The sequence below is a fragment of the Thunnus maccoyii genome, chromosome 8, assembly GCF_910596095.1.
Source record: "Thunnus maccoyii chromosome 8, fThuMac1.1, whole genome shotgun sequence".
NCBI classification, from domain to species: Eukaryota; Metazoa; Chordata; class Actinopteri; order Scombriformes; family Scombridae; genus Thunnus; species Thunnus maccoyii.
In genome coordinates this window covers 12,173,672-12,198,545 of record NC_056540.1, presented here as the reverse complement: position 1 = coordinate 12,198,545, position 24,874 = coordinate 12,173,672, and the positions used below count along the sequence as shown (strand labels likewise).

General features: G+C 40.9%; 1 protein-coding gene across 4 annotated transcripts in view; it reads left to right on the top strand.

The window, feature by feature from the left end:
• unc5a (unc-5 netrin receptor A) overlaps window positions 1-24,874 on the top strand; it is a 143,495-nt gene that overhangs the window by 71,483 nt on the left and 47,138 nt on the right. For all 4 annotated transcript variants that reach the window (XM_042419157.1, XM_042419156.1, XM_042419155.1 and 1 more), the window contains exons 2-5: window positions 137-352; window positions 20,314-20,457; window positions 22,124-22,227; window positions 23,439-23,619. In XM_042419157.1, the coding sequence (XP_042275091.1) occupies window positions 137-352; window positions 20,314-20,457; window positions 22,124-22,227; window positions 23,439-23,619 (645 nt within the window). The remainder of the gene's footprint in view (window positions 1-136; window positions 353-20,313; window positions 20,458-22,123; window positions 22,228-23,438; window positions 23,620-24,874) is intronic.

The window sequence follows — 24,874 nt, the reverse complement described above, 5'->3', positions numbered from 1 at the left end:
GCCGTCACAACAGCGGAGCAGAAAGGTTCAGCTCCTGCCTTCGTGACAACTTAAGGACTTGAAAGCTTCTTTTTTTATTTTCTTTTTTTTTTATTTGTCATCCATCTAAAATCCCTGTTTCTTTTTACTCTCCAAGGTTCCGAGCACGCCGCCACAGCAGCACTTCCTGCCGCCTTCTCGGACCTGTTACCTCACTTCCTGGTGGAGCCGGAGGACGAGTACATCGTGAAAAACAAGCCGGTCACTCTGACCTGTCGTTCCACCCCGGCCACGCAGATCTACTTCAAGTGCAACGGCGAGTGGGTCCACCAGGACGACCACTTGATTGAGCGGAATGTCGACCCAGCCACAGGTACACGCAAAACAATCTGTCTTCCAACTGAATCATTAATTTCCATTTAATTTTGGCTGAAATTGGGCACCTCCTGAGCATTTTTTTTTTCCAGCTGGGATGAGCAGTGTTTTTGGATGCTGTTTGTTACAGACGTGTGATACGAGCGACTCCATAGATACATTATGTAAAGTGTTTGCGTGCTGAAACTAAGGTTCGCAATTTGCCAGTGATTACTGTGCTCCATCAGGCTCTTGGCTCATCCTCCTGCCTATTTAGCCTGCCAGTCTCATAATAAGCACATTGGTTTCAGTCTCAGAAATATTCTCGATCACCTTGGAGACCTGTTTGTTTTTCTCTCTCTGTTGTGCCGCAATCCCCCGCCTCCGCCATCAGTGTCATAAACATGTATGACACTGATGTGGTGTGATTCAGCAGCGATCTGCAAATTCAAACCACCCATTCACAGACTGACAACTGATTGGGAATGAGAAACGTGGAAATGACAGGTTTTCTGGGGAGCAGGAACACACACACACACACACACAGCAAATGCAAGCTCAGATTTGTAGGCATATAACAAATATGTGCATAAAAAAAAGGATAATGGACACAACAGCCAAGAAACAACAAAAAAAATACACACCCATCAGTGTCTGCTCACAAAATCACAGAGAGGAGGTGTTTAAAGCAGGAAGATCTGAAAGGAAATGTAAGCAGGATGTATCATAACAACACTTTGCCTCTTTGTTTTTTTTAGATAAAGAGCTCACAGTGCTAATATTTTATCAATCTGGTCCTCGGGGTTTGGAATTAATATGCAGCAGCTCCCCAGTTGTAGGCAAAAATTGTCAGTCATGGGGGTAACTGTTGATTCAACCTGACACTTAAGTAGGTGAGAATTTCTGATCTGGTTTACGAATGAACACAAATATCCTCCCACACTGAGGCTTTGATCGGCGTGCGTGCTGAGTTGTCCTCTCCCATGTCTGCACTTTTTTCCAATAAAACAAAACGTAGGATTTTTTTTTTTTTTTTTTTTTAATAAATTCTCCGCTGTGCAAGTGACTTGAAGGCATGGTGAGTGATTTGAGCTTCAGTTCTCTGCAGTATTGGATCTTTTTCCTTGTAGCTGAAGTGCACATCAGAAGTTTAGAAATGACTCAAATATTGCTGTATTTCCAGAGTCTAGTTTGTGTCACTGTTCTGTGAGAACAATGACTACAGGTGGAGGAAAAGCCGAATACTCTGCGCATGTCATGTCACAACCTTGCTGTCACTCATCCAAAGAGTTCAGTTGTTGGATTTGTGTCAACTCGTGTATCAGGTGTAGTTTTGGATGCTGGAGACATTTTTCTCTCTGGTAACACAAGAATATGAAAAGTTGTCGTTCTGTTTTGAGAAACAGAAAGTGAACACACACAGTGGAGTGCTTGTGAATTTAGATCATTAAGAAGAAAGTCAGTGAGTTAACACTGATAAAATTTGATCAGTTCCCAAAGCCTTCTTCCTCCTTGTGTTGTTTCATTAACAGTTCTGCTGTCACAGCTTCTCACAGTCTTGTTCAATATAAAGTTGTTGAGGAGGAGTGAGACAAATTAAAAGCTTTGCCAAAAGCAGCAATCCTAGGGGATTGTGGTTTTGGATTGTGAAAAGTTCTGAGTAACGGATGAAAATCTACTAGCTGCAAGTGATGTTGAGCCACATATTTAGAGCCTGACATATTACGTAATTATTTTATTGTTTTTTTCTCGCAAATGCTCGCCTTTCCTGTAGGATGCTGCAGCCCGCAATGGGTGACATTGTGAAGTCGGCTGCCTAGCTTTGATACGGTGAATATGAATTGTGTTTTCTCAATAGCTAAAGAACACGATGTGCCCCATAAACTGCAGAGTTTATGGGAACATCACATTACCAATGCGACGTTACTCTGCCAACATTTAATGATGATGGACCATTTGCCATGTGGTTATGAGCCGTTATAGTCAGCATTTATTTGTCTATGAAACAAATCTGTCGTGCTGGGTGCCACAGACTCCTACAGTAACGAGGACTCCGTCTTTAGATACCCTGTGAAGTTCCAAGGCCTCCTCGCAGCATTCCACATCACTCTGTGGTCCCGCTGCCTTTGATGATGAATGTGTCACATGTGGGGCCGCGCAGTTATGAAGGACACGTGGTTGTCAAGAGGTATGGCTGCTCTAAGGTACCCACATCGATCTCTCAAACACTTGTGCTGTTTAATGTCAGCACTGCCCTGAGGAGTTTACTGATGGTTCCCTCTAATCCCCCCTTCCTGCAAGAAACATGTGAGGAGCACACATCTAGCTGCAGTAAAGCTGTGTGTGTGTGTGTGTGTGTGCAGTACAGGCTTGTCAGGCTGTCCTCTCACCCTGGTCGTCACAGTCACACTGGACTCTAAACTCATACCTGTTGCCAAGCAACCAGGACTTCTGTCACACCAGAAGCTGCCTGATATCAACATCATGCCTTGAGGAGGGAGAAATGAGGAGTTTTGAGACATACCCAAGTTGACAAAAATTGATTGACAATTTATACCCAGTGTTACAGTGAAAAATCACCTTCTCAAAATAGCCCGTTTCTCCAAGAGGAAGTTTGACAAATTTCCTACCTGAGCCGGAGCACTTTTCTCTGCTCGAGCTTTGCGTTGAACAGAATCCACATTTGTTTTCTCCATTAACAAAGACAGATATGTAAATACTATTCACCCGTATGACCAGCCAGCAACGGTCAAGAAGCTTCTGAGATATCAGCCTCAGTTTTATTCGCTGGCTTGTTGAAACTGATTGGGATTCTCACAAATGATTCTTGTTCCTTTGTTATGTAAATGAAGAGTAGAGCTTTGGATAGAGTTAATGCTCTTAATTCCAACAAGAAAATAATGGAAACGGCATGTAGACACATCAGAGTGAAGAGTCACTGCTGGAGATGGTGTGCACATTTGTTCTGCTGTCCTCTGTTCAACATGATAATCTCTCTCTTCAGTCTTTGATGAATGAGTGGCCCATCAACAGTTCCAGTTTGATTAAGCAATAAGAAGTAGACATCTACAACTGCCAATCATATATTATCCGTGTGTACATAACAGGAAATATAAAGAAATGTGTACATTCTGTCTATTTTTAGGCTGTTCGTTCATCACTGCATGTGTGAGTTGTTTTGGTTTTTTTTGTTTTTTTTTTTAATCAAGAAAAAACAATACTGTTGTTAGCATTTCTGAGTTTGTTTAATTGGTTTGAAAAGATTTCACAAGCCCTGGAGTCACAGAATTTTCTTAATCCAATTAAGGTGCATGTTAAACATCAATTAAAACATGTCAGGTGAAGTTAGTTTTATTTATTTTAATTTAACCTTAATTGTACCAGGTAAGCTTCATTGACATAAAAAATCTCAATTAGTCCCCGAACCAAGATCGGCTGCAATAACAATGAGCTACAGACAAATAACGTAAGACACAAAATAGGCCACAAAATCAGAATTAAAAAGCTATGCACTTCTAACATCATAAATGTCATCTCAAAACAACCCGAGAGCTCTCTGAAACCATAAAACTCCTATAACTATCACTTAAAAGAACCTAAAAATAGAAAATGGAAAACGCTATCCAGAAGAGAGAACACCCAGTTTCTGCAGCAATGATTTGAATTCACATTTTAGCAATTTTTGATCTTGGTGCAGAAGGTTCCAGGCAGAGGGAGCAGCACGCATATAAGAGCTCTTTTACCCAGTTCAAGATGCTTATGGTATTAAAGATAAAGAGCCACAGCATGAAGCAGAATAAGGGTACATTTGAAACTAATAGTGTTATGCATCTAAATCTGTTGAACAGAGTAAAATTTGTCATTGCTTTAAACAGGGCTGAGCAATGTGACGATGCACCAGGAGACGATTTAAATTAGTCTACTGTGAGAGATTTTTTCACACCGTTTATACCGAGGTAGCTCTCTCTTTAACATCTCGGGGTGTGTTGACAGGTGTTTAATTCACTGGATTAACCAAAGACATACATACCTGTTGGTATCCATAAATTACTTCTTTATTTTCTAAAACCTACAATATTGATTCAATATAAAATCACTTATGTACTGTGATAGATGATTTTACCCACTCCTAGCCACAAAGATCTGCATTTAAGGCAAAAATAATGAAATGTGATTCTTCCTGCAGATGATCGTCTTAATAAAGAGATTGAAATGACTTATCTGAATGGTTATTTTAAAGAGCACTGACAGATTTTGAGATTTAGGTTTAAGACATAAGTTGAAAGTTAAGCTAGACTTCCTATTTATGAGTGTATACCTGATCACCAGCATACTTGAAGCAACTTTTCTTTGCCTTTTGTCATATCTGTTGCTGAGAATGTCAAAGGATTCCTACAGTCCTAATGACTCCAGTGCATGTTTTTATTACTAAAAGATATCAAATAGGAAAAACAAACTGATCAAATAGAATGGAAGCCGTAATCGATAATCCCTTCACCTTCACGCGGCAGAGCCGAGTAGAAGCAATATCAGAAATGCGGTTGTTTTAGAGATTAACTGATCCGGCCCAGCACAGCAGAGGCAATATTCAGCAAACCTCATCCATGTTCACTCCCAGCAGACCCGGCCAAACGTCAAAGTAACTGGAAGGGTTTAAATTAATAACTGACCCAGCTCTGAAGTGCAAGACATGTTTCAGTCCGACTGCTCAGTATTCAAGGCTTAGAAGGTAGAAAACATGACATGTGGATAACCATCTAGAGCAGATATGACCTCTGCCCTCATCACACAGGTCTGTTTATTGAAACTGATTCAGTGCAGGAAAGACAAAAGAGCTGCTCCAGTTGACTGTGTGTAGTGCAGAGTTACAGTTATTGTTACTGACACACCTTTGTGTTGTCTGCACGCTATGGACACCCACCTACACACACACACACACCAGCATTACCTCACCACAAATCTACACACAGACACACACATACTCAGGGCCACTTGTCTCAAAAGCTCTTTTGAACATGGAAAAGGAAAGAGATGTCACAATTTGTCCTTCCTCTCCTGGTATCAATGTCCGATATCGATTCATCCTCGAGTCTATCGGTTCTCATTACCTGTCCTCAGTAACTTATCTCAATTGTTATGGCTGTGACTGCTTCCAAAGCCCCGGCCGGCTCTGTGTCTCTCCCAGGTCATCCTTTATAGAACAGAAGAAATGAAGATGTCTGGCGAGGCCTAATAAAGACATATCCCCTCCGAACAAATCAATGCTGACAGTGTGTTTGCATAGATTAGGAGATTCTCCCGCACTATGATTTCTCATCAGACACATGATCAGGAGAAAGGAGATTGGCATTTGAGCAGAGGATTGCTGTATGGACCAGACTGATTTGATTGTGTTTGCATTTCATCTTCCAGCATTGATGGAAACGATTTTGATCTATTCACCGCATTGTCACCCCTGCAGCAAACCTTCTCAGGTGGAAAATACATGCATTTCACATTCCTATTTCAATAAACCGCAGCAACTGCTTTATATAGATGGGGAGAGATTATATTTTCTTTGTTGATTGAACCGGTTGTCGACAAGGCTCCTACAATGAAAACAGAAGATGATGAAGAAAATAATAAAGCTCTACATATTTGCCTTGTACTTTATGAAAGTAGATTTCAGAGTTTTGAGTGGACTCATATACACAATATTAATGAACTCCTTAATATTCCATTTTTTTATAACTCCATATATCACTTTATATATATATATAACCCTGCCCTATAACCCTGAGGTTTATCAGCATCAGCACCTGTCCTCCATCAATCCTTTGAAGTCTAAATACCGCGGATGACGTCGTCAGTAAATCTTTTAAAACCATCTATCACTTTCTGAATAGAACTAATAATGTGTTATAGCACCACAGGGCTAACCCCTGCCTCTGCAAACCAGCGAGGATTCATTTGTATAAAATATGTATTTTCTGATTGACTAGATCCTGGATTGTAATGTGATGACATATTTAATTTCTGATCTAAGGGGGAGATAAGCTAGGCTTAGCTGAAATGATCTGTAACCTTTATTTTAATACCTCAATACTTATCTGTGGTATTATAGCAGCCAGTCACCTCTCTCACACCAACTTCCACCCACTCTCCTCTCTCTCTTTCCCTGTATTCAACTTTTCTTTTCTTCTCCTGTATAGGTCAACAACATCGATGCAAATAAATACTTTTACCTTTACATGAGACTTACAGGAGGTCCCTTTACATGAGTGACATTTAGATGTGAAAATGTGAAAGCAGCAAGCAGCTCGCTGTCATTTTGTGCTGCTGCTGCACAAAAGTGATTAAACATGATCTTTAATGGAATATTGAAGAGTTGTCCGGCTGCAATTTAAGCAAAAGCTCACAGACCTGCAAGCCAGGATCTAATGAAGAGAAGAGGAAATAAGAGAATCAGGGGGAAGAGGACAATATAGTCCTAAATGAATGAAATGGCCTTGTACCACCTGCTAAGCATTGATCAGTAGCCAAGGGGACTAATTGATAATGCGTTATTAGCTGCCTCCCCATAATGGGACTTGTATTTCATCCTGTCCTTGATTGCGGGACGGAGGGGAAAGGATGTGGCGATGGAGCACCGAAAAACAGATGGCAAGGTGAATTGTTCCCGTGACACATCTGCCAACGTGTTCTATTAGGCTTCTCGGGCAGGTCAGCACAGTGTCTGAGTCTGTGTGTGTTTATGTGCGCGTGTGCGTGCGTGCGTGCGTGCATGCGTGTGTGTGTGTGTGTGTGTGTGGAGCCAATACTTTTCTCACAGCACATCAGCACACCTGAGAGTGAGACGGGAGTCAAAGTAGATTTAATTGAGGCCTGTGTTTGTCTGGCCTTGAGACAACTGCAACTGTGTTTGGAGCAGTGGGAGTAAAGCGAGGCATTAAAAACAAACCAGCTGTGCTGATTGATCTCACCGATAGATTCATACAAAGGCCACGCTTCTTACAGCTCGATTCCACTGAGGGCGTCTGCGTCACGTTCCAGCTGAGATCAGCGCAGCCACTGGAGCTGATCGCGGCCACTCTTTCCAAATGCTTGTGATCCCACTAGACGCTCCACAACGTGTTTCAGAAGCGTCCCAGAAGCAGCTCTCTGCTAAACATACGCAACTAGTCTGTTTTTGATGGAAGCAGTGTCAAGCTGCAAAGAGCAGATGAGCCGGGCAGGAAGTCAGACACAGGAACAACAATAGAGTATCGGCCAATTTTCAAAACCAAACACCCTGTGTAGACCCCCGATCGTATATCACTTCACTACATCAACATTACGTTATAACCGGTGGCACCAGGCTAGAAGTCAGCCGGTCAGAGGATATTTGTCACCACGAGAGGTTGATCTTGGAAGTGGAAAATCACAAGATTTTATGACACCACTGCTGCCATGACTACCCTGGTCTCTGGCTTCCTCTCCAGGTGGAAGGGTGGCTCTTTTCTCTCTGGCGCTGCCTGAGCAAAACGCTCCCAGTGGGGTATGACGCCATGCAGAGGATGGAACAAAACCGCGACGTAGCTGTGCCCCGGTTGAATCAAGGCGTTAGTATCTGCGACTTTGTGTGAGTCGTATTTTTATTTTGAATTTTGCAGTACATAGGGTCCGTTCCTTTTGAAGTTGGACTTGACATGCAGGAATAATGAATTTCAAAATTAACTGCAATTAGTGGAACAAAAGTGAAAAAATGATAATTACCATTTGTCAAACAACAATGCTGGCATTCCAATCTCCCACGCGCACAGCCTTTGTCCTCCCACCAAAACATATCCGGCATCAGCCTCGTGCTTTGCTTTCACTGAAGTAATTTCGCATTTGTCAATCTCACAAAAGCTGTGCTCTTGCGGGAAGTTGGAAAGCACTGTGCAGTCTTAGTGGTTCTTTCTCTCACAACAGTTCAAGTAATTTATTTACCCTGTCTGGTACAGACAGACATGCTATCAATACAGTCAATCCTGCACTTTTTGTTGTTGTGTGTGTGTGTGTGTGTGTGTGTGCAGTTGGTATGTGCAAGAAAGGTGTCAGTTTGTATAATCATATTGAATTCACCATGTTAACAATAATAATGGATTGCTACTTCTTTTCTGCTTCATGGTACATGTTAGCTTTGGAGTAGGAATAACAATTTCTAAATGCATTTTAAACTACATTTCCAAAGCCACACACACTAGTTTGTGCACCTTTTTTGTGGAAAAGTGGCTTGGAAATCAGAACTACTTGGAAATATTTGCTCGGATCTGTCTAGCCATAGTTCTGAGCTTTCCATGCCCTAACCGAGACATCTGAATAAAATGTGGTCTGTATGCTGCAATGAAATGCAGCACATGCATTACCCAAGCCACTTGTACTGCCCTTGTGCTGAGCAAATAGAGGCCAAAGTTGCAAATGTGCTTGGATTTCACAATGTGCTTCAAAATGTGCCATTTTAACATGGTGGGATTCAGGATGGAGCAGAAAGGAGTCACTAAACTTTCTTCCCTGCCTTGCTATTTTGATTATAGGCAATGAACTTTGATACTTTCTCATTTTACATTTACTGTAATGTAATTTTATCTTTCAACTTACCTCCGCATCCCTCGGAAATGGAAGACGCGAATGTTATCCTGACAGAGGGAGACAGAGTGGGAGTTTGTGGTGTCAATCAACACCTGCTCTGCTCCAATTTGTTTAAAAATAGTGGAGCTGGGAGGTGTAGTGAGGGAGCTGACAGCTAAATAGTCCATGGAGATTTTTGATAGGCAGAGGAACTCAGTGGCTGACAGTTAATGCTTTGTGTATCTGGCCCTAAGGAGACTTTCAGTATAGGTATTTTACACACTCCTCGAACAAACATCAACTCGCCTTTCTCCCCTTTTAAACTAGAAGCTGCAGGGTGTCCTGGGTATGGGATAGTGGTACTGTAGTGAAAGGACTATTTTATGCTGTGAGGGGAGAAGAAGTGCTCATGAAGTGCTGTGAAAATATGAAAAGGACTACAGAACATTTTCTCTGTAAGTGTCACAAATAAGAGATGAGTTGGCGGGATGCTGTCTTTATAATCAAAAGCATCTAAACCAGTAAAGTCTAGTGTATATTTTTATGTGCATTTACTTGCCTCAAGTAAATATAAAATGGATGGATTGTGTATGCAGGCTGCTGGACTTTGGGTCACAGTGAAAAACATGCAGCCAAATGTTCAGGGAATAAAAACCCAAGTCAATTATCAGCATGTTCCTGCCCACATATAACTCTGGATTCAGCATCATGTGGTCAATGTGTCGAGCACTAACGCACAAAAAAGAAAAATGCAGAGGCGACGCGGCACCTCTTTGAGAAAACCTTTTCATCGGAGCGGGTGTTCAATGAGGCATGCTGACAACAAGAGCAGTAGTCCTGGTCTTGGAGCCATCAGGAAGCAATCTTGAGGATTTTATGCAATCTAAATTAATAATTCATCCATTCGCGTTGTTTTAGACCATGAGTTTGTTTTCTGAAGACGTTTGTTGTTTTTCCTTTTTCAGCGGCCTTTCCAGAGATCTCAAATTAACATATCTTTTAAGGGGAGAGATTTTACTTTTCAATATTCAAATACATTTCAATATTCAAATATACTTGAAAAATGAATAAAAAGCTGTGTTTAAGAAACAGGTATTTGCATGTTGTTCAGTTGAGTACTTTCCTCTATTTATAGTCAGCTCCCCTCAAAACTAGTTTGTGTTTGAAATCAACAGAATTCAAGTCAGTCATTCAAGGGAAAATGACACATTTACATTGACTTACATTACTTTTATGATAACATACTGAATATCTTTGAGTTTGAGACTATTGGTTGGACAAAAGAAGCAGTCTGACTATGTCAGATATTGTGATCAACATTTTTCACCATCTGACATTTTACAAACTAAATTATTAATCGAGTAATCGAGAAAATAAATGAAAAAAATTGCCATTCAGTCATTAGTTGCAGCCTTATTTGTGATCTGTTCATATTTTTGGAACATCATATCTCTTGTCCTTATAATAATCTTTAAATCATCACTTATGTTTGGTTTTCTCCTTTTCAAGCAGTTTTCAGTATGCAGCATATGTGCATACTAATCCAACACCACCTCCAACATCTGGTGCCTCTGATATCAGACCGAGCTCTGGGGTCCACTCTGTGCTTTCACTCCATTTTCTCAATTTTCAGCATCTGGTTATTTATAAAATCCACAATTCTCTGTCTTGCATCTACTGTATTAATAGTTAATGCAGTTACATCTGAACAAAGAAATTAATATTTTAAAGACTCAATCCACGTTTGGTCTGCAGCACTTCGTCCCCTCATGCTTCGCATTATAGTTGATTCTGGACTCAACTACATGGTCCACATTGGAATGAGAGCCATGTAGTCTTAGCCTACATATGAACACTGGGGCACTGGGTGGATTAAAACGGATTATGGATTGAGGCTCTGAACATGTTCCAGGTATTACTCTTTTAAGATGTCGCCATTCTTTCATTTCTTACTATATATATATATATATATATATATATATAATATGTGTGTGTGTGTGTGTGTGTGTGTGTGTGTGTGTGTGTGTATACAGTATATATTGTGGAACATTGTAAAACTTTTTATTTTTCATAAAATATTGCTTTATTTTCACTGTTATGAAAGGCTACCTAGTATGTCCCATTTCAGCCGCTGTTATCTACTTGAGAACCCGTGCATCATGGTGTGAGGGTCGTATGTAAGATTTGAGGGTATCTTTGTCCAAATATCTTGTATCTACAGCACCACACACATACTGATTATCCTGAGATTTCTCATAATGCTTTAAATCAGTGTTTTTCTGTGCAGCCATGGCATGAATAATATAATATATATATATATATAATAATTCATTAACAAGGCAATGCGGTGTTTAACCTTCGTTTTTCAACCTTGGCTAGGGGCCTTTTTTGCCTTTTTATCTATTGCTTGGTGTTCCTAATAAAGCAGCCAGTGAGAGTATTTAATGTCTCTACTGAAATGGCCTGTGTTGAACAATGAAGAACTATTATAATCATTTATTAAATTTATGCAAAGAAAGCAGAAATTTGTCAAACATTCATTCATAATTTCATTTATTAAACAAACAAAAAAACAAAACAAAAAAAACTTTCAAATCATGGGCTCAGATTTGCAAATAGAAATACATGACATAACTTTTTGCTTTGCTTCCCAGAGGAGCAAAAAGTGAGCAATGGACATAAATGGAAGCTAGAAAATGTCAAACTTTTTCATGTCAAGGATCTCCAAAATAGATGCACACTAGACCACAGACCTGTGTTTGAGAGGATTTTGTCTGAAAGAATCTCCTCTAAGAAGATACATTCCCTGGAAGTTAGTGTAATAAACGTGAAGTTTGGGAACCATTCTTCTAAACAACTCGATAACCACATTACAAAGTGGATACATTTAGAGATGTCAGTACCAGAATCAATACATAGATACCATAGACATAGCTATCAGTAGTATCAACACCACACTCTATAACTCAGTGTTGTTATTCTAATATAGCCAGAGTGTGTTTGTTTAAATGCTGAAACACTTAAAGTTTCAATCATACTTAACAAGATTGCAAACCAGAGTGAGAGCACATAATCACACAGCTGTATTTGTTGTTACAGAATGACATTTCATACAGTTCTTCTAATTTGAAATGACTATTTTTCAGGCTGCTTTGCTTTCTACTTGAAGGCCACAGACCCATATTTAATTTGTAACTTTTATTCTAATGCAGCCTGTATGCTTAAATAATGAAACACACAAAGATTCTGTTCAATTGTTAATGTTCGTAAAGTTTTTAAATAAAGGAGTGTGTCCTGAATGGGATTTCTGCGTTCGCCATGGTATCACATCAGGTATTGAGATTAGTGGATCTTCAGTGGTAATTCCAGTATGGTGACATCACTTGTATATACTGTAAGTGTCATACAATTTACTGACTTATAATAATGATTTATTTTGAGAAATTTCTTTTGCGCTTCTGATTTGGCTGTGAGATTCGCTGATTAAGATGTGATGAATTTGAATGAATGTGATAGCGTTTTCAGCCCAAAATGGCGGCAGGGCTACCGCAGTGCCATCTAGTGGTGGTTGTCAAAAAAAGCACCAGAGTTTCGCATCTTTGCCTCTATACTCTTTGGTATGGCGCATGCTCACGGCCAAAATACACAAAGCTACTCAGGGCTGCAGCCCCACCTAATGGAAAAGGCAAATACAAACACGATGAACTGACTGTTGGTTAAATCACAGTTGTGAATAAAATGAGCACTAGATAATAAGAAATTTGTTTGTAAAAAAAAATGCCAGATGGTTTGAGATAGATATAGGTTTTAGTGATAATATAACATGTTAATTGGGCATGAAGAGCTAATTTAAATATTAATACATATATGAGCGTTGTGTGTAATCAGTATAAGTTATGAGTCATTATCCCTACAAATAATGTAAAAAGAAAGAAATGTGAATTTTAGAATGTCAAACCACTTCAAAAATGTAGAAAAAAATGTGTTGAGTTTTGTGGAAAGACTTTCGTAGCCTCTGTGTTCCCCCAGGCTGTTTACTGAATGCTGTTTGTTGTTGTGCTGAATATTTAAATTCGCCCACACACCTTCATTGGATTACCCAAAACCTCTGCCTTCTAACTCCGACAGCACTGACAACACTGCTGGCCAAAGGCCCGAGAGGGACCAACCGATCGCGAGGAGGGAGGGGAGAACCCTAATGCAATTTGTATGGCACAAAGCGCCTCGGCAACCAGATGGGAGCCAGGCTGACTTACCTGAAGCAGCTTTCCTTATTTACTTCAGTGCCCAAGGCCATGTCAGACAAGGGGGAGAGAAACATGTTAGCCCGAGCAAATTATCACGGCTTTCATGTGGATAACGTTCTATCAGATCCTCCCACTCTGCAGAATGTAATGGAAGCAGAAGCAAAGTGCTCAAGGCCTTCACCTCCAACGTGTTCTCATTCGAGGCAGGACAAGGTGTGTGTGGGAGATAAAGAAGCAGGTCCCAGTCACTCCCAGCCTGACGACTGTGGCATCTAGAACATTCTGCTCTTGCCAATCATCAGGGTCAGGATATTGGATGGAGAGTAATTACAACGGGGGCACTTTGGTAAGGGCACTGTGGTAATTCACAGCACTGCCTCTGTGTGTCCGATATGTGTGTGCGCTATTAAGGAAAGGTTAAGCAAACTAATTATGGTGGACAGTGTATGTAAATAGAAAATCCATTGCTTTGAATTCATGTCCATTTGATGTAATCAGGTGTGACTTTATTATGGTGGCTGGCGACCAGATATAAATGTGAAATGTATAAATGGGAAACTAATTTTAACCCGCATGTGATCTCTGCGCTCTCTGACACAGAAAAGCTATTCTGAAGTTGTGTGCATCAATTCATTATCACGTTCCAAACCTGTGAACACCTGTGCAACTAAAAAAAACAATTTGTGCGCCATTTATGTACACTGCACCGTGCATTGTTGTGACATCCTGTGTGCACTTAATGTGGTGTTGTGTCACTGACAGATATGGCAGTGAAATTTCTAGCAGAGAAGATCTCACTCCTCTGGGGCCAGGCGAAGTGAGTGCACAATTCATTATTACTACTGAGCTCAAACAATTTTCTCTCAAAATCTTATCCTCTTACATTATTTTTGGGTAGATGTGAGGTCTGATTCGACTGATTGTAGAGACCCACGCTTACAGTCACTTGATAACCGAAGCAGAATTCTCAGAACAGGCATGAGGGTGCACGACTTTCATTAGTATTTCCTCTGTCCTACACCATTTACTCGTCTCACACCCGCCATCGAGGCTCCACCTGAGTCTCCTTGGAATGGCATTGGACTGAACCCAGCCGGATTGATTGGAGCGCTACCTGCTCTCCTGTTTGTCAGCCATGAATAATCTGTAACGACATTCAGAGCATCAGCGGGGGCCTTGCAGTGTGCATTCATTGTGGAAAATGGACAGCTCAATCAAAAGAAGCTCTTGAAAAGCTGGTCATAACCGGAGGCAGAGCCTTGACCCAGAACGCTGTCCCACTGACTTGAGTCGCAACCCCACCAGCATCACTGAATGGAAGGCCTGACTACTGTATTCCCTGTGAACCCAGGGCTTCTTTTTGCCTCCCCCCCTCTCCCCTCCCTCTTCTGTTACCATCTCTCTTGCTCTTTAATAGAGCCATGCTTCACTCAGAAGGCCACGTTATCCTTGTTAAGAGACAGACGCTTATGGCGCCACCTGCCATTCTCAGCTCTCCACGCCAGTTAGCTTGGGCCACCCATCACCACCCTGCTTTACATGGTAATTGAAATTTGAAGAGTTGATGATAAAGCAGTTATGTCCTTGGCTATGTGACCTGGGGGTTAACTTAGGATTACTTACACACAGAAATACTGTACAGGTTGTTGTGCGCCCGTGTTTATAGACTGATTTCAACAGGCTGTTTAGCTCCAAACTTGTTTTTTTGACAACTTGGCTCGCTGTCAGGATTTCTTTCATGTAGGGAAAGTAAAGTAATTGGTTTGAGGATGAGCGCATTGTTGGTCTCTTGAAAAGGAGCTCTGGACACTCAGGGTGCTGGTGATGACATTGATGCCATCCAGTACAAAGAAGAACCGCAGGAGGAAATGAAACACTTAGAGCATGCTTTTGACTGGTTGCCAGGATGTGCAGACAGTGCATTCTTAAAAGTGTTCATCTGTGATGTCTCCCCTCAACCATTGTGAACTCTCTCCCTTGAAATGGTGCATCCCCCTGATGTAGAGTCACCCAACCCTAATCCTCCTATATCCACTGATGAATCCCGGCCACACACACACCATAGGGATGCCGCCTAATTGAATTTCCTTGGCCACAATGAACACACACTCAGGACCTGCAAGTTCCAGTCCTTGCCTTTGATAAGCAAATGACCCCTATGGAATTGAGGTCACAGCCTGCGAAAACAAGAGTGAGGGAGAGAAAAATAAAGTCCCGCACTCAGACAAGCCTAATATCGACTCACCTGGGATTGAGACCAATGATGTTTACCCTGTGTGTGTTGAGCCCCTGTTGGCTCAAGGGGAGATTCATCCTACCCCACATACACATACATACACACAAAGATGTCTGTGCTCTTGTCTCTCACAGTATGACTGTGTTTTGTTAAGTGTTACTGTTCTTTTTTGCACATTTGAATGTGTAAATAATCTTGTTTTTGCCACAGATTAGAATAAAGCACAGTGCAGTAAATGTCGGTGCCTCCTTTGTATGTGTGCCAGTGGATCTTGTAATGGCTTGTATTATACTCCAGGGTCTGAAGACTTTGCAGCAAATTCCATCATACAATAGTAAGGTCAGTTAATTCATGAACTCAGCCTCTCTGCATCTCTTTCAGTCCTCTCTTTATTCCTCCCCTTTCATTTGTTAAAACTCACTGACTCTTGATGTAAGCCAGTGTGTTTGTGCTGCTGTCTTTAAGCCTGTTCCCAGAGTGTGCAGCCGGGATGCTTTTACGGCTACTCCTTTTAGATCCAAGCTCTGCATGCTCTCTGTCTTACACACGGATTGTTGATTAACAGCATTGTGTATTGCATAATTTCCATTTCCATTGCTTTTCAAAATCCTATTTGTTCCCCCACACTTTCACTGTTTGATTTACTCACAAAAATCTCTATAAACAGTGTGCACTGACTGTCCAGTCTTCAATTATTACTGTGCACTCACAGACAGTAAGCTTTACAAGCACTAGCGGGTGATTTTAGGTTGTTGTTTTTTTGGTTTGTTCGTTTGTTTGGTGGGGTTTTGTTTGCCCTGTGTTTCGCCTCTCAGGCAACATAGAGGTTATCCCAATTGCTAGGGGTTGTTGGGACTGTATGCAGCCTGAGATGAAGACTGCAGGCATAACTCAGGGCTGAAAAGAGCACTTCCACCTTTAATGCATGTTTTTATTTACAGTTTATATTCTCCTTAAAAGATGCTAGAATTGACCATCAAGATGGAAATAGATTATTCATCATAACGTATCAATGAAACTAAACATGATTTAAGTACATTTAAGTGTTGGGTTACTATATTATTACTGTAGTAATATGACAGACTTACTATAATCTTATGGCTGAGATCAGCAGAGAAAATCAACCATATATTCTGCTTAATTTAGTCTCAGATATACTAGAACATGACAGGAAAACTTGAGTTGTTGACTAACTTTCCATAAAGATTCCAAGAGAAAAAAAATCTTACAAAACTTCACAACTTGCTCTGTACTGTCTGCCTTGTTCAATTTTCCTCGCAACATTGCTTCACATGACTCAATCTGCTACTTTTTGTTTACTAAAGAACTTATACAACTTATACAGGTATAACTCTGGTGTTCAGCAGTGATGTGTGTGTCTGAAACGGCAGTTGTAGATCTCTGCAGTCTTATGTGTACAGCACCAGCCAGGAATTAACTTGTAACAGCAATCAGGTATCAATGTGTCAAAAAAACATGTAATACATATTCATCACCTCTTGTCAAACATGGAGTTTAGGTGTGAAGTGGTATTTACCATGACGAGACAGGATCTGACTGTATTAGTATGACTGTGTGTGAATGGTAGCTTCTGTTTGTGTCTGTGTGTGTGTTCGTGTCTATTTGTCAGCTGCTCTTCATTTCAGTACAATATTACAAAGCATGGAGGTGAGTGCTTTCCAGAATTTGTGGGTAAGCACAGCCTACTAAGTTGCCCCATTGCACTCCAATAAAAACATACTCACCAGGGTGCCAGCTGTAAGCCCGGGATTCATGTGGTGTCAATCACATAATCACCCCTTAAATGTTTCACAGTAATTTCACTGAGGTTTGGGATATGAGCTCATTTATAAATGGGCCGCAGATCAAACCGAAGGCTGAGGGAATCATGTCATGTTTTAATTATCGTTTAACAGGAAATGTTAAGTGCATGCTCACTGTCTTGCAGTATAGGAAGTGTAAATTTCCTCTTACTCTTTTTTTTAGTTCTGAACGCTTTAGAGTCAGCTGAGCATACTATTATAAATCGATATTGATATAATTGAGTCATAAGTGTGCCAGTGCCCCTTTTTTCACAAAGACAAAGCTTTGTGTGAATCAATACTGTAGTTGTGGCATCAGTCGACTTTGAGTGTGATATTGACAAAGTTTTGTTTTACATACTGCTGTCCCTGTTGAAATGTCTTTGGAAACAGTAAATAGCAGCCTGTCCAATCATTATTAACTTCTATAAAATTACAGTCCTATTTTGTTCACAAAGTGATGAGATTATTTTGTCCTACTTATTAATTGGAGTGAAATTGGACAGAGTGACTCACAGCAGTGTTACTGGAAGGTGTCAGACACAGAAAGCAGGTAATTATGGAGACAGGAAGAGATAAGGAAACAGAATGCAATTACCCTGGCAAGCAGAGCTTCAAATTGCTCTTCTTAGGATTCCTCACCTCAGGTTGCTATTGTTCATGCTTTGCATCTCCATACTGATCTTTATTCCTTTCACCCTCAAGCTCAAAGAAGACGGGAGGTTTGCATTAATCAAATGAATTTCTACTGTAAGTAGAGCCATACAAAGCAGTGAGCGCGCCGTATTGCTGAATTCCTAATGTATGTATTCCAATATATCTTTCCAAATGATTTTGCGTTAGTAAACTGCTCTGAGCTCAGTCTATATGAGGGCCATCAAATTTTTCTGTTGTTCGTCATATCCAAGGCTACAGCAATTTCTCAAATTTTTGTTTCATTTAACTTTCAGGTTTGAGGGCACTCTTCAGATTGATTTTCCCAGTGTTTACCCTTCACACTGCAACTGTACTATTGTTGCAATCATGTGTCCATTTATAGTGTTTTCTGTTCTGGTTTTTAAGGATTTTATTGATGAGTAACATAATCACAAACACACACTTAAATACATATACAACTACAACAAAAAAGAAAAAAGAAATCTGAATATAACTGCTAAACTTCTCCCCACATTTGCACATCATTGCATACACTGTAAATTAAAACATTTAACCAAGAAAAAACATACAGTAATTGCAAGAATAACCACTGTCCTTAAGGGCTTGCATATATAGAAAATTAGAGTATTGTTAATTTTTCTATAATGTACATGCACATGTTGTTTGTTTTGTTTTTTTTACTTTTTATATTTTAGGGGAAAACTAATTGCTGCCATACTGCTGATTTGCAGGAAGAAGGAGGGTTCCTTCTGCTCCATTTATTCATTCTTTATAGTGCCCATTTTGTTACTCTAGCCATTTGTTTTAGCTTTTAGGTGCTCTTTCAGCCTGTGCCATACACTCTCACTGCACACACACAAACACACATCTGACAGAAAAGCTAGAACTGAGAGAGGGAAAGAAAGAGTAAATGAGAGTGAATTCCTCACCTCAGCCTTTTATTTTTTGGTCAGTTTTGCATTAAAACTTAAAGCATACTAAACATTTTTTTTTTCCTCGCTGAATTAGTTGTGAGTGAGGCACAAAACGGGAGCATGTTGGTGAAATCTTGCACACAGCACGGGGTGTTGTTGACGCTCAGAGTGCCGCTTCAGGGCTGGATTCACTGCACATGTACTCACATTTATTGTGATCGCATATAGAGAACTCCACCGCATTTAGACGCTAATACACGGGGAGTCTGCCAGTGACCCTCACAGCTACTTATCACAGTGTGGCTGACGGCAACGGAGCCACTCCGCTTCCTTCAGCGACTGCTCATGTCACTGCTAGGCCACACAACATTCATGCACAATTTCCCACATTGTTTAAGAAAAATTCCCATTTTTGTTTGATGAATACACTATCAACGCAAGTGCTTTATATAATTGCTGTATAGGTTTGATGGCCTGATAGGTGCCACTTAGTCAAGCTTCAGTCAGCCTCTGTCTGGAGCTGGAAATGATCATTGCAGACAGATCAAGTGTGTGAGGGGAGTGTAAGAGTGTCACAAAGTGCTTTTATGTAAATGGCATTTGAAGAGCAGCTCTCCATTGCAACTTAAATGTACAGCGCTGTATACTGTATGCTGCTCTATCAGTCTCGGGGACGTGTCCTCTGTGACTATAAAATCTTCTGTGTTCATACGAAAGGTTCAACACTTCTTTCTCCAAAAGACCCCAGAGACAAAAGATCAGACGGGGAGAGCTGGATCCTGAAGGAAAAATGGCAATCTCTTCATCAGAGTGAAGAGAAAGTAGGACACATCTTAGGGAACCAAGGTCAATGCTCAATATATAAAAGATACCTCTGGATTACAGGTCCCAAATAAAAGGTCAAAGAGGAATGAAATGAAAGATTATCTTTCAAATATCAAAAAGACAACACAATATTGTTTGAACGATTTAGCAGCATGGATTCTGTCCCAATCTTGCATTGTTTAGAGAAGGGTTGCCCTCACTTCCTTCTTGAAAAGCAATAAAGCTATTTTTGCCCTGCGTTACAGCAGCATTACTTGTAACCGTCGTGTAAATGCTCCATAGATTGTGAACTCCCTCCTACCCCCCCCCTCCTGGATTTAATAATAGAGAAGCGAGTCGGGCTGAGTATTTTTGTTTGTGCACTGTTTGTTTATTTCTTCCTTGTTCCTTCCCAACTGTAGCTGTTTTAACGCCCTCCAAATTACACCAAGGATAGCTGTGAGGCTCTCTTCTCATTTTCCTCAGTTAACAAGCACTCTGTTTATATATGATTATGGTTCTCTGCTTGTTTATTCGGCCCAGCTTTTTAAATTACTTTGCTGGTTTAGTGCAAGGTACAAAATGCACTAAAGGATTCATTTCAGCTCATTTGTTTTTCTTTTTGTTGAGAAATATTTATGGTCATTTCATTCCTTGCCACCGTCAAGATGAGTTGATGGGGCTAAACCTGCGCTCATTCGGCTCCCCTGTTCACCATTTTGACTGTTACTCCTGTGCTTGCTTTGCAGCGCTGCCAATCATGCAGGTGACGATTGACATCACCAGACAGCAGGTGGAGAAGATCTTCGGTCTCGATGAGTACTGGTGTCAGTGTGTCGCCTGGAGCACTACCGGAACCCAGAAAAGCCAAAAAGCGTACATTAGGATTGCTTGTGAGTGCACTTTAAAGTGATCACTGTGTCATTACAAATGCAAACGCTGCCTAACAAGGTGCTTATATATTGCATTCCAGTATGTAATAAGAGGATATTAGCAAGATGATTTTTTTTTCTTTTACTTTGGGTAGTTGGAGAGGGACTAACTTTCATTTAACAATTAGCCTAGAGGCCATTATGACTTGATGCACTACAGTGTATTACTGTGATTACATTTAAGTTAAATCATCCTCCTTTTTCATATAAAGAAGAAAATATCCGACCCTAGCAGGTAGACATGAGAGTAATGCATCTGCTTGAAGGCAGCCTTAAAAAAAGTAGAACACTAAATTTGAGTATTCATGAGCATATTTTTCACTGGATACAGTATATCAGCAATGATCCCTATGAAAGTAACTGGAATAAAAACAGATTTGAAATTTATTGCTGTATAGCAATCATAAATCTGTCAGGGGAACACAGACACATCCCTCGCTGCAGCCTCAAAAGCTTTATTAAAAGAAGCCATTTTACATTTGAGTATTTTAAAGTATTCTGCCTATTAATTCCCACATAAATATGCATTATTCCAGACAGAGCTGAACATAGCACCATCTCCAAACCACCAGACGTTTTGAAAACACACATTCATTATCCAACCTTGTTTGAGAGCTCAACAAAGTCAGTTAGATGTAAGATAAGGACACACACACACACACACACACACATGCTTTAATAATGATCCACGTGCGCACACACGCACAGATTCACATTTATGATACTGATGTGCACGCGTGCGCACACACACAGACATTTGAGCCTTCCAGGACTGTTCTATCTTAAGTCTCCTCCAGTCCCATTGTATCGGCTTTAATTAAATTGAATGTCGCAAAACACTCTGCTCGTCTTAATGTTTCTCTCAGTATGATTGGTCAGGACAGGCTCAACATCAGTTTAAAGGGATTCACTAGCGGCTCACAGCCGCACCCGCAGCCCCTCACAATACAACACATTGCTTCACTTTCAGTCAAAACCTGGGGTGAACACATCAAATTTGCACCAACCTGGCAGCTATCAGTGGCCCGTCAGATACAAATAGCCCTGCATTCATTTCCCCCCCTATTAGAAACAAGCATTGCCAGTCTTACCTGTGTAATTCACAGCCTGGGCTTACAGACGAATATATAGCAATACTTAGTGCAACAGTAAGAGTATTCAATGAGACGTGATGTGAAGCCCCATGCAGTCAGCCAGGCTTGCAGGAGCTCTTGTCCAGGCGCCTCAGGGCTTTGTTTTCGTGTGGCTGCTCCAAGCCCTCATACAGATGGAAGCTGGAGGCTGGCGGATGTTGGAGAGAGGAGAGTGGGTGGGAGGGAGGAGTGAGGGGTAATGCAATTGCTTTTGCTTGATGCCGGGCCCCTCTGGCAGCAGACAAGCATCTCTGAACCAGCCAGGCAGCCTGTAATAAGCAACATGCTTGGTGCCACCCATCCCCGTGTGGCTTAGAGGCCAACTGGAGTGCGACATGCTCAGCGAGGCCACGAGTGGACATTTCAAGAGAAGCAAATTTAGGAACATCAACAGGCCAAGCTTTGTGGATAGAAGGATTTCATTTAAACCTCACTAGCTCTTAAAAATGTCCTAATTTTGTTGTGTTTCTTCACATTTCTTTCTTCCACACCAGACTTGAGAAAGAACTTTGAGGAGGAGCCGCAGGGTAAAGAGGTGGCATTGGACCAGGAGGTGTTACTGCGCTGCCATCCCCCAGAGGGAGTGCCACAAGCTGAGGTGAGATACAGATACGGAAGATATTTATAGGCCCACATCTAGCATCCATTTACCCTTTCCTCACCAGGAGGACAAAGAACAAAAAGTGGCTCAGGATCCGCTCCCTGGCGTCAGTACCTGCTTCACCAGGGAACAGACAACCCTGTGCGGATAACTTACACCTCTAATTATTCCCCATTATTGATTTATTATCTCTCTTACATCTCTGAGAAGCCATATATCACATCGTCTCGTCACATCACTCAGGATAGGCTTGGAGGCTTCACTCCCGTTTGGCATCTCTAAAGGCCTATCCATAATTAATGGGTCTATTTGCCTCACTCTCGCTATCTCATTCTCTATCTCTCTGCCGCCACTCTGTGTACTGTATCTCTCATACACTCTTGTTCTGTACAAGTCTCTTGCTCTCTCCATGTCTCTCAGCGATATGTGTCTTAGTTTAGAGGACCAGACTGGGGCCAGCTGTTTCATCTCGTCTGCTGCATCCTCCCAGTCCCAGATAGGCACTAACTGTTTAAATAACAACACAAGAGGAAGTTAGGCCAGCCACTCAGACAGCCCAGAGACCAGGAGCAGCAGACTGGCCAATCACAGCTCGACAGTGTAGGGACAGTTCGCGGAGAAATGGGAAGGAAGGTGCCAACCGCAGTTCAACAGAAAAGAACATCAGAGCAGAAGTCACCACAGGAGAAAACAGGGTTAGTGCACAAGAGGAAGAAAGCCCAATTATATGCGGCATCGCAACTGGCAGTAATACTAACAACAATGCAGCTGCACAGTAGCTACTCTCGAGACTGCACAAGGTCAAGTGAGAGCACAAAAACAAGCAAGCCAATCTGAGTGTACACCAAAAAAGGAATAACATCAGTTTTTGGCTTCTGAGAGAGGGCAGATAAACTACACAAAGCATGAGAAGTTTTGCTCACAGACCACCAACAGATACAAAATGAAAGTCGCATCCCCCACACAAAAGAGAGTAAACATTTAAATAAGTTGGTGTACAAATAAATTAATTCCATCTAGGTACAGGTTATGTTTGTTCTTTTTTTTCTGTCTTTGAGTGCATTAAAAAAAGAAGTATCTCACAGCTTTTCCCATCCATGTAAAAATCTCTCATCCACAGCATGTCTGGTCACTGTAGTGCTGCATGAGAGGGGGAGACTGTTCTATTCCATTGCAGTGAATTTTGACCACCTAAAACATATTTTCAGGTGGAGTGGCAGAGAAACGAGGATGTGATCGACCCAGCGAGCGACCCCAATTTTTTCATCACCACCGACCATAATCTTGTCATCAAAAAAGCCCGGCTTGCAGACACGGGCAACTACACGTGTGTGGCCAAAAACATCGTCGCTCGCCGCAAAAGCACCTCTGCCACGGTCCTAGTCTATGGTAGGTGATAACTTCTTTCAACAGGATACATTGATGTCACAGCTCTATACGCAGAGGCTAATGTGAGGTCTGGGCTCGAATGATGCCCAGCTTCAAAATATACAAACATGAAGACAGCTCAAATGAATCATGTTTTGCCTGCATGTTGCTTCCCACATTAACGTCTGCGGCTCTCTTGCATGGAAGATACCTGCAATTCCCTTTATCAGGTGGTTGTTGTATTACATCTAGATCCTACAGTATATGCAGTTTTACGCACATGTGCCATATGGTAACAACTTGCATAAGTCAGTTCTGCTTTTCAGAAAGCAATGAATTACACTATCATAAATAACAACATAAAAAGATAGTAGTGTATCTGCACATTAATTAGCACAACTTAAAATGTTACTGGCAGCCATTCTGCCAAAGCTGGCAGTGTCCTATCTCGGGGCTGCCATCTTCCTTCTTCTTTGTAGTGGATCCAATATGAAAAAAGAAATTGAATTAACGGCAAACTGTAAATAATGACTTGGCTTGATAAGCAGACTGACCTTTATTAAAATGCAGAGAAACAGCATATTTTCTATCACAGAGGGTTCCTTGGGTACTGGCACTACTATAACTTTGCATACATTACAGCTTGGCTTAATTCTCAGATACATGCAAACAGGCAATTTAAATCACGTGGGAATGCATCATTAAAGCAACTTTGTGCATATAAGGAATGTATAATCTGGCACAATGTCTGTCACAGGATCCGCTTTTGTTGAGACTGATAGAAAAGATGATTACGGCACTATGATGTGTTGTAACGTCAGAACAAGAGTTCTTGTTTATTATGTCTGATGTATCAGAAACGGAAAAAAAAACACCATATGCCACAAATACACAGCGCTATGTAGAAGACTACACACACCCTCTGTTTTTGCATAATTTGTTAATCAATTAAATTTTAAAATAAAATTATTTGAAGGTTTTTGGTTTTATTGTACAAAATAATTATACAAAAAGAAAAAACTGAAATGCATGAACGAGTTCCCTGTAAGTATTTACACCCCTTGTGGAATCATGGTGTCAGTGGGAATTCTTTTATCAAGTTTTAATGTTATGCAGTTCTCATATTCAGGATGTAGCTACTTGAATATTAATTACCACTTAAGATTGCTGGTTTTCCAGCCAACAAAAGCTCTAAATGGAATCTCAATGGATTTCAGGGTGTAGGATGAATTCAAATTCAAACAACATAAGAATAGCGTGGAAGGTCTTGTTCATG